Source organism: Mauremys mutica, unplaced genomic scaffold (genome assembly GCF_020497125.1).
Source record: "Mauremys mutica isolate MM-2020 ecotype Southern unplaced genomic scaffold, ASM2049712v1 Super-Scaffold_100120, whole genome shotgun sequence".
In the NCBI taxonomy this organism is placed as follows: Eukaryota; Metazoa; Chordata; order Testudines; family Geoemydidae; genus Mauremys; species Mauremys mutica.
In genome coordinates, this window is record NW_025423273.1 from 1,119,833 (window position 1) to 1,133,230 (window position 13,398).

Here is a 13,398-nt window from a genome sequence, read left to right on the forward strand (position 1 = left end):
GAAATGGCCACACAGAGCCCCTGGCAGCTGCTTAGCGATACCCGCAGCCTCCGCCGGCTCTGTAATTCTCTCTAGACCAAAGAACCAGCCGATGGCAAAACTTCACACTGTCCAGCAGAACCCTGGCCCTCGGTTCAGCTCTGCGCAGGCCCCAAGGAGCTTAATGTTGACACCCAGCAAGAGAGAGAAAGAATTCGATTGGTGCGGAGGTATGAGGGGCTCAAACTCCTTGGCGTGGTTGGGAAGGACCAAGAACCCCGGTGGATGGCAGAACGGGGGCCCCTGGGATGGGTGGGGGGGCACACACAGAACCTGTGGCAAGAGGGAAGCAGGGTTGCAGGGCAGTTGGGGGGCCCTGACAGCTCCGCTGGGTCTCAAGAGTCCTGTCTAGAGACGGCAGTGAAGCTGCCGGGGTGCTAGCCAGGACAATGCAGCTGGGGGGGAAGAGGAACAGCGGGCCAGGGAGCTGGTCTGGCCTGAAGCACAGGGAGACACACACAGCCCTTGCTCCTTCCAGGTCCCACCCACTGCAGTGAGAGCAAGGCCAGGCCCTTGCTGAGAAATACCTGGGGAGGGGGGGGTTAATATTGTAAAGTACCTCTAGAGCCCCCAGCTCTGTGCATGTCAGGGCCGAGGCCTGGCTGGCTCAGGGGCTTGGCTGTGAGCTCTGGAACCTTTCCTGGCCGGTGCAAATGCAGAGCAGGGGCTTCCCGTCCTCAGGGAGCCTGTGTGAACGGAGTGAGTCTGGAATCCCGGGGACCAGGGTCCCCGTAATAACAGGGCCCCAGCGGGCCCCAAGGCCCAGCGCCTCTGAGGTATTTAGCCACCTACGGCTGATTGATTTCACTGGGCGTTAGGTGCCTAAAAACCCAGAAGAACCTGCGTTTAGGTCGCTTCCCTTTGCTGCCAGTCTCACCAGAAAGGCCAAGGTCTGACTGGGCCATAGAGGCAGAACCTCCAGGTTCCCTCAGCTCAGTCTGTGAGCTCTGGGGCAGGGACGGTCTGCGTTTCTCCAGCACTCACAGCGAATGCCATTGAACGGAGCATGGGGACCATGAGGCACTCGGGTTTTGTGGGAGGGGGAATCTTGCTCTGCCGCAGCCCGGGTGTAGCGGCTCTGGCACAGGGTTTATCCAGCAGGGCTGGCACTCAGTTTTACATGGGAACACTCAGGAAAATTAATCTGAATTAATTTTTAAAGTGGATTAATTAAAACGCATTAAATCCCTATGTGGACACACTCATTTTGGATTAAAGTGGCCTAGATTCGGTTTAGCTTAATTAATTTTGGAAGAGAATTAACGCCACTTTCATTCTGAATAAGAGTGTCTACACAGGGGTGTCACACAGTTTAATCTATCTACTTCAAATTCACACCTTTAGTTCGTTCGGAATAATTCTTCTGAGTGTCTCTGCATAGACGATCATTTTTTACCAGGGCTAAATTTTACCATGCTTTTTTTGTTATTGGCAAGTGTGACAACCCCCTTTGGAATTTTTTTTCACCCCTCTTTTCTCCCTAGCTGAAAATCCTGCTATTAATGGCATTCCGTCTGCGTCTACTGGGTCCTGATAGGGATTTTAAGGGGTCCCGTGTGCCCCAGACTGTGTCCCGCTTGCCCCAAGCTGAGTTAGCTGCCAGACCCCCACCCATAGGGTCAGAAGCAGACTGCATCCTAACCCCTGCCTTTCAGGCCTAGGCCTGTTAGCAAAACCGAATTGCTATATAGAACAAAGGTTAACTTCTGCAATTCTTGTTTGTCTATATAACGGGCACGAGGGGGTGTGATGGTGGTGAAGAAACCAGAGAAAGGGGAACTGAGGGAAGCTCAGCTAGAATGCGACAAGAGCCTTATCCAATGCAACCGCAAAGGAGGGGTCTTAAGGCAGGCAGACTACCAACGAAAACTGTCAAAGAACAATAACAGGAAAAACCAAATATGGAAAAATACTGAACTAGCTTGCTTAATTTGCCACTGTTAATCCCAAATAAGGAAATCTAGGTAAGTGTTAATTTGCGGTTTTAGCCTTTATAAGCTTGGTGAAAATCTGTTGAAGACAAGGCAGCAACCCCCCTTCTTTGCGTGGGGCCATGCTAGCCTTCCCTGTATGCATACCTGTATTTCAATAAAGGTGCCTCAGTGTGTGTGACACAAAATCAACGGTGTGGTCAATTTTTCCACAACAGTCCGCATGGCGCAAACCCGCCTACATGATTTGTTAATGAGACACATGCTGCTGACAGCCCCTGGGCAATTAGAGCTTCATTATTTTTGCATCAGGAAATGTCTTTATGGGCTTCATGTGGCAGAATTTGTTTACATAGAAAAAGGCAACGTTTTAATCTCCCCGATTATTATGTTGCACTAATTCTGCGGGGCGCGTGCTGGATTAATGGAGCGTTTGCCTTATATAATTGTCAGGACCAAATTATACTGAGCCACGGAGACCAGAGAAACAGCCAGCCCAGTGTATGTGTGTGTGTGGGGGGGGGGGGCAGCCAGGGGTGCACGGGACATGGGCTGGATGTATCAGGATCTTTCCTGCTAAATGACACACACTGTGCCCTGGGTGAAACTCACCCAACACAACGCCACCAACTGAGTCCTCAGAAATCAGGTGGAACTGGGGCCATGTTGTTATTATGATGGCAGGGCCCAGAGGCCCCAGCTAAGAGCAGGACCCCATCGTGCCGGGCGCTGCATGCAGAAAGGCAGGAGCAGAAGGCTGGCCCGCTGGTTAGGGTAGGTCCCAGGACGTAGACGACCTAGGTGCAAGCCCGTTCTCGGCCACAGCCTCCTCGTGCGCCTTTGGGGAAATCACTTGGCTGCTCTGTGCCTCAGTTTCCCCTCTGTGCCCTGGAGATAACAGCCCTGCCCTGCCTCCCCGAGCGTGGTGAGGCTAACTACAGTACGGGTTGTGAAAGCCTCAGAGCAGCTTGGCCGGCCTTGTGCGTCCCTCTCCCCATGAGCACTGACCCTCAGAACGTGGGTCTTGACTCCGCTCCCCTTGCCACCTCCCAGGAGCGGCTTTTCAGCCAACCCCGCAGGCGTCCCCCTGTTCTCACCCAGAGGGCAGGGGCAGGCTGCCCTGGGGCTAAGAAATTCCCACCCGCCTCAGTGGGCAGGGAGCCCCCACCCTGAGATTGCTGCACCCGGCCTGACACGGGGGCTGTGCTCTCTGGGGCAGGGGCCTCCCCCCTTTGCTACCGGGCAGCACCCAGCACAAGGGGGCCCTGCCTCCCAGGGTGACCCCTGGCCCCTGGGGTGCAAAGCGCTAGAATACGATCCACAGGCCAAGTGGGGCCCCTCTTGCAGGAGTCTCCCCACCTGCGCCTGGCCCCAGGGGAAGCCGGAGCTGGGGAGAGGCTCGAGGACGCGCTGGGGCACCTGGGCCCTGCAGCGCCCATCCCCGCAGCTGCTGGACGCGCGGAGCAGCTTAATTGGCGATTGAGTCCAGGTGCAGGCGGCCCGTGCACAAGGCGGCGCGCGCTCCGCCCGCCCCATAAGCGCCCTGGGCAGCCCGGCTGCAGGCTCCTTGCACCGGCTGCTCCGGGGCCCCTCGCCATGGCTGCCGCGGAGCTGTACGCGCAGGTAGGTGCCGCGCCCCGGGGAGCTGAGCACGGTGCGCTCCGGACCGGGCTCCCCGGGGCGGGCAGTGCCCGGGGCGGGCTTCTCCAGAGCGGGCCCCCGTGTCGGGCCCGGCGGTGGCTGCGCCGCTGCAGACCCCGCCAGGGACGCTGTTACTTGCGCTAGTGAAAATAGCAGCTCGGGGTCTGCGCCAGCGCAGGGAGGCGGCTATTTTCAATGGAGGAGGCACCGCTAGTGCAGCCGGCAGCCCTGCCTGGCTGTGGGGGCGGGAGACTCCCCAGAAGAGGCACGTCTGTAAACCTCCCAGCCCCCCGGCACTTACAGGCTGGGGGCTGAGCCCCCTCGGGGCGAGGGCTCGGTGCTTAAGGGCCGTGACCCGTTCATGTCCTGCTGCAACTCTCTGCAGAGGCTTCACATGTGCCACCTGCAGCCCTAGCGAACGCCCTGAGCCTCCCTGGGATTGGGGGCTTGGTTGCTATTTTTGTGCTCCTAGAAACGTGGGGCTGGTAGAGACCTAGAGAGGCAGGAGCCTGTGACCCTAGACTGGCCCTGGCCGGGGTTTGTCCAGCCTGGTCTTAAACCTCCAGCGTCGGCGATTCCACAACCTCCCTGGGCCGCTCGTCCCAGAGCTGAAGGAGCCTTAGACTTAGCAAGATTTTCCTAACGTTTAAGCGGAACATTGTGGCTGGTTAAGCCCATTATGTCTTCTCCTAATTTGAGTGGACATGGAGAACAATCGATCGGCATCTTTTTTTTCTAACAGCCCTTAAGTGTTTGAAGACTGTTCTCAGGTTCCCTGTCCAGTTGTCTTTTCTCAGACTAAACATGCCTGGATTTTTTTTTAACCTTTCGTCTGAGGCAGTGGCTCTGGACCCCTTTTAATAGTGGGGGTGCTGAAAGCCAGCCCCCCACCCCTGCCCGTGCCCCCCCAGCTGGGGCTGGGAGCAGTGTCTCTGGGACTGGGGGGTGGTCCCAGACAGGGGTAAGGGGGCAAAGGCTGGGGGGGGGGGCGCGCTGGGCCAGGAGTGGTGCCCTGGGCACGGGGCCTGCAGTCGGGACCCCGCATGCAGGGTCAGTAGCTGGCTGGGGCCCTGAGAGCGGGGGCCAGGGCACAGGAAGCAGGGCTGGCAGCCGGGACCCCGATGCGGGGCGCAGGGCTGGCAGCTGGGGAGTGGAGGCCTGGGGCCATCGGCCCCGTGTAAAACCTAGGGGGGCTGCAGCGCCCCCCACCCTGCTAGTTCCCGGGCCTCTGCTCTGAGGTCAGGTTTTCTAAACTTTTTATTATTTTTGTTGCTCTCCTCTGGGCTTTTCCCACAACTCTACGTGGTACCCAAACTGGACCCATGGTTGACCCTCACAGTCTGACCGTGAACCATTGATAACTACTCTGTGTTCAGTCTTTCAACTAGTTGTGCCTCCACCTTGTAGTAATTTCATGGCGCTCACGTTTCCCTAGAATGTTGGGTGAGCCTGTGTCAAAAGCTTGACTAAAATCAAGATCTGTCATGTCTGCTCCTGCCCCCTCATCCACTAGGCCAGTGAGCCCTTGTCAAAGACAGACATTAGGTTGGTTTGTCATAACTGTTCTTGACAAATACAGACTGGCCATTGCTTATAACCCTGTCACCCTCCAGGTGCTGACAGACTAATTAATTTAATAACTAATAATTTTTATTATTTTTATTTAATAATAATTAGAAATTAAAAAAATAACACACAATAACTGGTTGTTAATTTGCTCCAGTATCTTTTGAGGTATTGAAGTTAGGCTGACTGGTCTGTAATTCCCCAGGTTCTTTGTTCCTCTTTCAAAGCTAGGTGCTGTGTTCACCCGTCTCCAGGCCCTCTGACATCTCCCCCGTCCTCCATGCGCTCTCAGGGGGAATTGCTTCAGCTAGTTCCTTACGTACTCTGGGATGAATTTCATCAGGCCCTGCTGACTTGAATTCATTTAACTTGCCTCGCTGTCCTTTAACCCGTTCTTCCCCTGGCTTGGCTTGTGTTCCTCCCCCCTTGGGATGACCTGACACCCCATTAATATTAACAAGTTTTTAGTGAGGACTGAAGCAAAATAGCCACCAACACCTCCGCTGCCTTGATGGTCTCAGTTATGGCTGTCAGAGGTGCTGGAACAGTTTGTACAGTGGGGGTAGGGTTGCCAACTGTCTAATCGCACAAACTCAAACACCTTTGCCCCACCCCCACCCCGTCTCCGAGGCCCTGCCCCGCTCACTCCATCCCCCTTCCCTCCGTCGCTCGCTCTTCCCCACCCTCACTCCCTTCCCCTGGGCTGGGGCAGGGGCTTGGCTTGAGGGAGGGGATGTGGGCTCTGGGCTGGGGCTGAGGAGTGAGAGGGGGCTCTGGGCTGAGCCCAGGGCAGGGGGTGGGGGCTCTGGGAGGGAGTTCGGGTGCAGGAGGGGGCTCTGGGCTGAGGTTGGGGTGCAGGATGGGGTGATGGGTGCAGGCTCCGACTGGGTGGCACTTACCTCTGGCAGCTCCCGGGCGGTGGCACAGCAGGGTTAAGGCAGGCTCCTTGCTTGCCCTGGCCCTGTGCTGCTCCAGGAAGCAGCCAGCATGTTCCTTGAGGGGCAGGGGATCTCCATGCACTGCCCTGCCTGCAAGCGCTGCCCCTGCAGCTCCCATTGGCTGCAGTTCCTGGCCAATGGGAACTGTGGGGGTGGTGCTTGCAGGCAGGGGCAGTGCATGGAGACCCCCCCCACACACACAGGGGGTTGCTGGCTGCTTTCTGAAGCAGCACAGGGCTTGGGCAGGTAGGGAGCCAGCCTTAGCCTCGCTGTGCTGCAGGACTTTAAGCAGGCTAAAATCTCCCAGTGGCTTCAGGAACCTCCAGGAGATAGAGCCTGATTCTGGGAGACGCCTGGCGAAAGCAGGAGGGTTTGCAACCATAAGTGGGGGTGGGGGGCCCTGAGAGCCATTGAACCAAACTGTAAACCCTGTATATGATAGAAACCACTTCAAGCCGGGGGTGCAGCAGTGCCCCAAGTTCCTGCAGCTATGGAGGACCTAGAGTTTCTGGTCTTTCTCCGACTATTGATGTCTCTAAAGCACCTCTTATTGCCTTTTATGCCCCTTGCTCAGTGGACCTCGTATTGTACCTCAGCCGAGCTGACTTTTAGCCATACGCACTTGAGCTGCTATTTTCTTATACTCCTTAGCAGCTTGGCTGCATTTCCACTTTTTGTAGGATTTGTCCATTGGGTTGTTTTCAGGTCATTAAAGGGCTCCTCAGGAGCTGTGTTGACCTCTGATTGTTGTGCCTGCCTCTCCCTTGGATTGGCATGGTGGGCAGCTGTGCCTTTGTCTCCTTGCGAAGCTGCTGGCTCTCCTCAACGCTTCTATTTCCTGCTTTCTGTTGTCCCTGCTGCTCCATAGCAGCTGAGAGCTGCTCTCAAACGGACAGTACCAGGGATGCCAAAGCTGGGGCGTGGCACCTTCCTGCAGCTAAACCTTTGGCCTGCTGGATGGCGTGTCAGGCCCAAGGGCCACCTACCTCACTGGGTGGCTGATGTCCGTTTGAAACTGGCCATGCTGTTAGGCAAAGCGTGTTGGTCTGTTACAGGAGGCAGTGAGACGTGGCACTTGCTTATTGCTCTCCACTGTAAAAGCTTTGCACTTTAAACCTTACCCTGGCTTAGCTATGTTGGTCAGCGGTGGGGTGGGGGCAACCCCCCCCCGCCCGGGGACATTGCTACGCTGACGCAACCCCCCGTGTAAATACCGTATGCTGCCAGAAGAGGGCTATCAGCATTCGGGGTGCTGGTGATCCTACCCCAGTGGAAAAACGCCTGTTGGCGTATGCTGTCTACACTTGGAATTACGCTGGCGTGGGGTCTGTAGTGTAGACAGAGCATCCCGAGCCCCCCTGTACTCTCTCCATAGCATTGCTAGGGGCCGGGAACAGGTGGCAGGGAGTGGGTAGTTACAATGATCTGCCCCAGCCCACCCACTAAAACGTCCCAGCGATGCCCTAAGTTAGGGCCCTGTCTTTCTGCCATCCAACGTTGCCTGCTCGGGGGGGCGAACAGCAGCATCTGGCTCGCGTCACTGGCAGGTGACAAGCTGGGCTGGCAATGACCATTCCCACCCACTTCACCCCAATAGCCGAGTGACCTGGCCTAGCGCCCAACATCCAGGCCTCCTGCAGAGGGAGGCTGCGGGCATCCAGGGCGCGGCCTTCAGCACTGAAGTCCCAAAGGCACAAATCAGAAGTTTGGCCTTGTTGCTAAAAGCCCTCCCCCGCCCCCATCTTCTCCTCAGCCTGGCTGCCCTGTGTTCCTCCCCAGCCAGGGCGCGAGCCGACCGGCTGTGCCCTGTGCTGGCTTTCCTGTAAACCTGGCGAGATATCGTGTTACAGGCTCCTAGGTGCAGTGCTCTGGATGCTGGGGTCTCGGTTCTCGCAAAAAGGCGAGAGCCTTGTTTAACGTTTGTACAACGCTCGGCAATAGACTGACCCCTCGTCTCTGGGGAAACTAGCACAAAGCGAACGACCATTTGGCTTGAGTGTCCCTTTCCCCCTCCCCCACTTTTTAAACCTGCTTGAGACGCTCGAGTATCTGGAGACCGTTATTGCTCATCGCCAAGGAGTGGATGCTGGTAAAACTATTCTGACCTCCAGCACCTTTACAGACACTAAGGAATTGTCGGCCTCCGAGAGGGTCCCCGTTCTGTGCTGTGTGTGGGAGCTGGCTGGCCAGATGTCCCATCCAGCTGCTATACTGCATTGCAACGGCTAAAATTCCTCAGACCTGCCCCTCCCAGTACTCCCCCACGGGAGGGGGTGGGGGGGTGGGTTAAGGGAAGGTTAGCGGGAAAGGAGGTGGGTTAATGGGGTCAGGAGTGGGCGTTTATAAGGCACTTTCACAAAATGTGCACCAGACTATGGAACCGACTGGTGCAAGGGATCACCAGGGCGGGAGGTGCCTTGTGAGCCAAATGCCAAACAAAGACCTTCACCCTCCCACTAAGCCCATGACTTCCTCTCCTCCAGACTTGTGGGGGGAGTTGATGACCGAGCTGATGTGGCCTGTGGTGGCAGAGACGGCTGGAGAGTAAGGGTGACCTGGTGGTCAGGCACTGCCCTGGGACTTGAGAGAAGCATGTTCCATTCCCTGCTCTGGCACCGACTCCCCGTGTGACCTTGGTTAAGTCACTTTGTGTGTCCACATCCTATCTGTGCAGCGAGGATAATAGGGCTGTCCTGCCTCCCAGGGGTGCTGAGGATAAATACACCAGAGTGAGGTGCTCCGATACTACAGTAATATGGGGGAGGCCGCTAAGTACCTAAGATAGCTGGCTATAGGCTGGACAGTAGCCCAAGGACTCCTCCCCGCAAGTTTAGAACCCTCCTAAACACATGGCAAACTCCAGACCTTGGTGGAGCATGTGGGTATCTGGGGACCATGGGTCTGTTTCCAGCTGAGATACAACTCAGAATGACCAGTGCCACAAATAAGCTGCTGCCTCTGATAACTCGGTGCAGTGTAACTTCTGATGACTCAGGATGCTTCGAGCCTCTTGGAAGGCCTGTAAGGTCATCTCTGGCATGGTACGGGCTGGTTAAGTTACAGCCTGGGCTTTTCGACAAGCCTTTGCATTATAATTAGGGCTTCCAGCTGTTGGTATGAGGCCATCTGTGGTTAAAGAGCCGGGGGCGTTGTCTGAGACAAAACCCTGCTCTAAGGAAATCACGTGTCCATCCCAGACGCTGCTAAAACTGCCCATCCGAGGGCTCCAGCTCACTTCCCCCATTACTGTGGCCTGTTCGCATGGCTCAGAAACCGAACCTTCAATCTCACCACCTGGTTCTCACGCATTTGCTCACCGCTGCAGTGTGACCTGCCACGGTTCTGTACAAACGTGTCCTTAGTCTGGCTGCTGTGAGCGGCTCAGGCCTAGGGCTTTAGTGTTTCTGGGCTTCGCTGAAGGCCTGTGGGGAGGGGACAAACTCCAGTGACGATCTGTGTAACCCAGCCTGGCTTGAGCTGAGCTACACAGGAGTCCCTCCCTTTCAGCTGTGTCTTCTGGCAGGTCTGGCTGGTACTGATTCTGCTTCCTCTCGAGTCAGAGTTCGGGTGCCTTCCTTTCCCACCTTAAGCCACCTCATCAAATTGTGAGGCTTACATAAAAGCAAAACGGTTGGCACAATTTAGAAGAGAATTGTGCAAAAGGGAACAGTAACTATGGCTTTGCTCATCTGGCTGGGTAATGCGACCAAAGCACGGGAAGGTGGTCTCTAGTCTTGTGTTCAATGAGATGGAAATGCTACCTAGACACCTGAACTTCAGTGATGCTATTGTCTTTGTCCCATCTTAAGTGCTTGCAGCCTTTCATTGTGGAATTCCGGCATGTTTCCCAGAGCTTCCTCTGACCTCCCAAGCAGCAGTGAACCCTCTATCACCCCCATGGGAAGTGAGACTAAGGGTACATCCAGACTACCCGCCGTATTGGCTGGTAGCGATCGATTTTTCAGGGACCGATATAGCGCGTCTCATCTAGACGTGATATATTGATCCCTGAATGTGCTCTCGTCGACTCCGGAACGCCACCGGAGCGAGCGGCGGTAGCAGAGTCGACAGGGGGAGCCGCGGACGTCGATACCACGCCATAAGGACCTGAGGTAAATCGATCTAAGATACACAACTTCAGCTACGTGATCTTAGATCGATTTTCCCCCCCTCCAGTGTAGACCAGCTCTGGGTGCTCACATGATGGACGTACCATTGTTTGAGTGACACCTGTGTTCTTTGAGGCAGCCTATTCTTACTCAACCAGAACTCTCACCACAGGAAGGCCTGTCCCAGAGCTGGCAATTGGGGCATGTTGGCGCATTCACAACCATGGCTAATGTTTCATAGAACGTGACTTACTATCCGAAAAATTCAGCGGATGGGGAGTGAAGTCGTCAGCTGATAGAACGTGATGTGATTATATCCTGCAAAATTGGTAGGGGGAGGTGGCAGTAGAGCATATAAACCTAAGAAAAGTCTGGGGGGTGGACATCTGTCCCCTGTGCCCCATATTGAATGCCACTCCTGCTTACTATGTTCCATCCCAGCAATTATAAAATACTGATGCCTATTTGAGGTTTTTCTCCCTTCCACAAAATATATGTGCCCAGCAGTGAGTTTGTACATGTTAGTTCCTTTCTGAAAATTTAATTACCATGCAAGTGCAATTAGACCCTGTGTCCAGGCCAGCATGGATTGATTTTTCCAGGCTGGAAACATTGATTTAAATGACAGATTTTAATCTTGTCTTGCGTTTGTTCTTTTCAGTTTCTTTCCTAAAGAAAGATTAACCCTCGTTGGTTGGTTACCATTAGAACATGTTGATTTGCAGGTAAATACTAACCAGGAGCAAATGCTATTATTATAGACACTTATTCAGGTTCTTCACACTTATATTTTTGTTAGAAAATGGTGAATGATGCATTTCTTTACTGGAGCACTGTTAATTTGTTGCGTGTGATTTGTGTCCAGTTCCATTTGGATGGAAATGCAATTAAAAGCACAGCAGCATTTTCAAATTGTTAGTGAAATAAAAATAGGGCTGGATACGTAAAGGGGGAAAGTTTATCAAAGTTTGTATATTGCATTTTAAAATTTTATTTTGATTTTTATTGCTCAGTTACCGAATTGGACTGATTTTTGGTCACCATTGTCCTTCAAGGATTTAGAAGTAGTAGATCTCATCCTCTCATCTAGTTTTCACTCTTGGAGTGGAAGACAAGCTTTCCTATTCTTCTCCCTCCCTATCTCCCCCCAAACTCCCAGTTGGTTTCTTACCTTCGTGTGAACTAGTCATTGAACTGAACTAATTGAATGAACTGAAGTGAAGAAAACACTTGCTCTGCTCCTGCAGAAGAGACTATTGCTGTCAAAAGCTGCTTCAGCTAACTCTGGTTCCAGGTGCTTAGCAAATGACTTCCACAAGTTCACTTTCTTGAAAACTTGGCAGCTGCCAAGCTTAGTTTAAATAACTTTGTAATTGATTATAATATCCTTAGGCCTTAGCGTAGGTTGTTATAACTTCACATTTAATTTTAAATAGGTTTTGATTTTTCAAAATCATCATGGTGTTTTTTTTTAGTTTGGATTAGGGTGGGTAACTGCTACATGAAACAGGCAAAACCCATGGAGCTCTGACTCTGTATAGCAAATGTACCCAGCTTGAGGTGCTATAGTTGACAACTGAGTCCGTATCTTGAGCAGCGATGGTTTAAAATTGGCATATTCACTCCTGCATCTCGGAGCATGTCCTCATTTTAGCACCGTTTAAAGCACTGCCCCTCCTGACCCCCCCAAGCTGCTCTTTGTTATATTGGGGTGGGGGAATCGATGGTGAAGTAGGGAAATACTACAAGCGAGATCAAGGGACTTCTTGTGATGTTCAGTTTTGTTGAACATGCATAATGCTGTGGAGGGGATTGAACCTTGACGTTTAGCGTACGAGTCTCTACTGCATGAGCTAAAAGCCACAGGCTCTTTCAGACTCAATCTCTAGAAGGTTTAGGTGCCGTAAGAAGGGGGCAGAGTACCACACCAAACAGGCATGCGTTACACACGCTCAACTCCATCGAATCATAGAATATCAGGGTTGGAAGGGACCTCGGGAGGTACCTAGTCCAACCCCCTGCTTGAAGCAGGACCAAGCCCCAGACAGACTTTTGCCCTAGATTTCTCAAGGATTGAGTTCAGCCCTGGGTTTCCTTTTCTCACAGATGAAGACTTGCAATATTTATCTCCATATAGTCTATCGCCTAGAACTGGAAGGGTCCTTGAGTCCAGTCCCAGCCCTTCACAGCAGGACCAAGTATTGTCCCTGACAGATTTTGCCCCAGTTCCCCAAGTGGCCCCCTCAAGAATTGAACTCTCAACCCTGGGTTTAGCAGGCCATTGCTCAAACCACTGAGCTCTCCCTCCCACTCTGCTTGAAGGCTATAGGAGCAGTGGGTGCTCCACGTCTCAGACCTGCCCCAGAACCACAACGCTTGCTGCTGTGTGTTTAAAAATCCCCTGGTGCACTTTGACTTGCTCGTGTTTGAAATGGGATTAAAAGGCTTTGGCCAAAGTGGTTCTGCTGTTTCCAGGAACAAGCTTAGGGAAAACTATTCCTTGCCCGTGTCTCTTTATTTGTTTTTTCATTTATATACTTACATGGTCTCATTGCAGAGTTCTGGTACAGCTGCTTTGCAGCACGGCCTTGAAATTTGGCATGAGTGGGGAGGGAGGGGGTCACCGTGGTGTCAGAGGGACCTTTTGCTGCCCCCATAAAGTGCTCAAATTGGCAGAACTAAAACCTCTGAGAACTTAGGTCGTTTGGTCGCGCTCGCTCTTGTTAGAGTTTTGCAGCTCAGATTGTCTGCCCTGACCGTGTTCCGGTTTGGGGGTGAGCAGGACTCTCCCTGCAGTTGCTCCTCCTGGCACCAGAGGTGCGTCTACACTGCAACTGAACCCCCGGCTGCCTTGTGCCAGCTCACTTGGACTTCCAGGCTCAGGCTGGTGCCTGAGCTCAGACCCTGTGAGTTGGGAGGGTCCCAGAGCTTGGGCTGTAGCCCGAGCCCAGGAGTCTACATGGCAGTGAAACAGCCCCACAGCCTGAGGCCTGCAAGCCTGAATCAGCTGGCATGGGCCAGCTGCAGGTTTTTAACTGTAGTGTAGACCAACCCTGAGGCTCCAGTCACTAGAACTGAGAGCTGGGAAAATCTCTCCTGTGCTCTGTGCCCTCTGCAAACAGCCTGGCTGAAATGCAGAGCAGGGAAGTGGGCTGCAGGACCCAGTGGGAAGGG

The 13,398-nt window shown here is 53.6% G+C and overlaps 1 protein-coding gene across 1 annotated transcript in view; it reads left to right on the forward strand.

Moving 5' to 3' along the window:
- Nucleotides 1–3,483: 3,483 nt before the first annotated feature.
- Nucleotides 3,484–13,398, forward strand: part of LOC123359410 (unconventional myosin-Vb-like) — a 29,478-nt gene continuing 19,563 nt past the window's right edge. Inside the window, exon 1 of the mRNA XM_045001080.1 lies at nucleotides 3,484–3,593. Coding sequence (XP_044857015.1) covers nucleotides 3,567–3,593 — 27 coding nt within the window. The 5' untranslated portion in view covers nucleotides 3,484–3,566. The remainder of the gene's footprint in view (nucleotides 3,594–13,398) is intronic.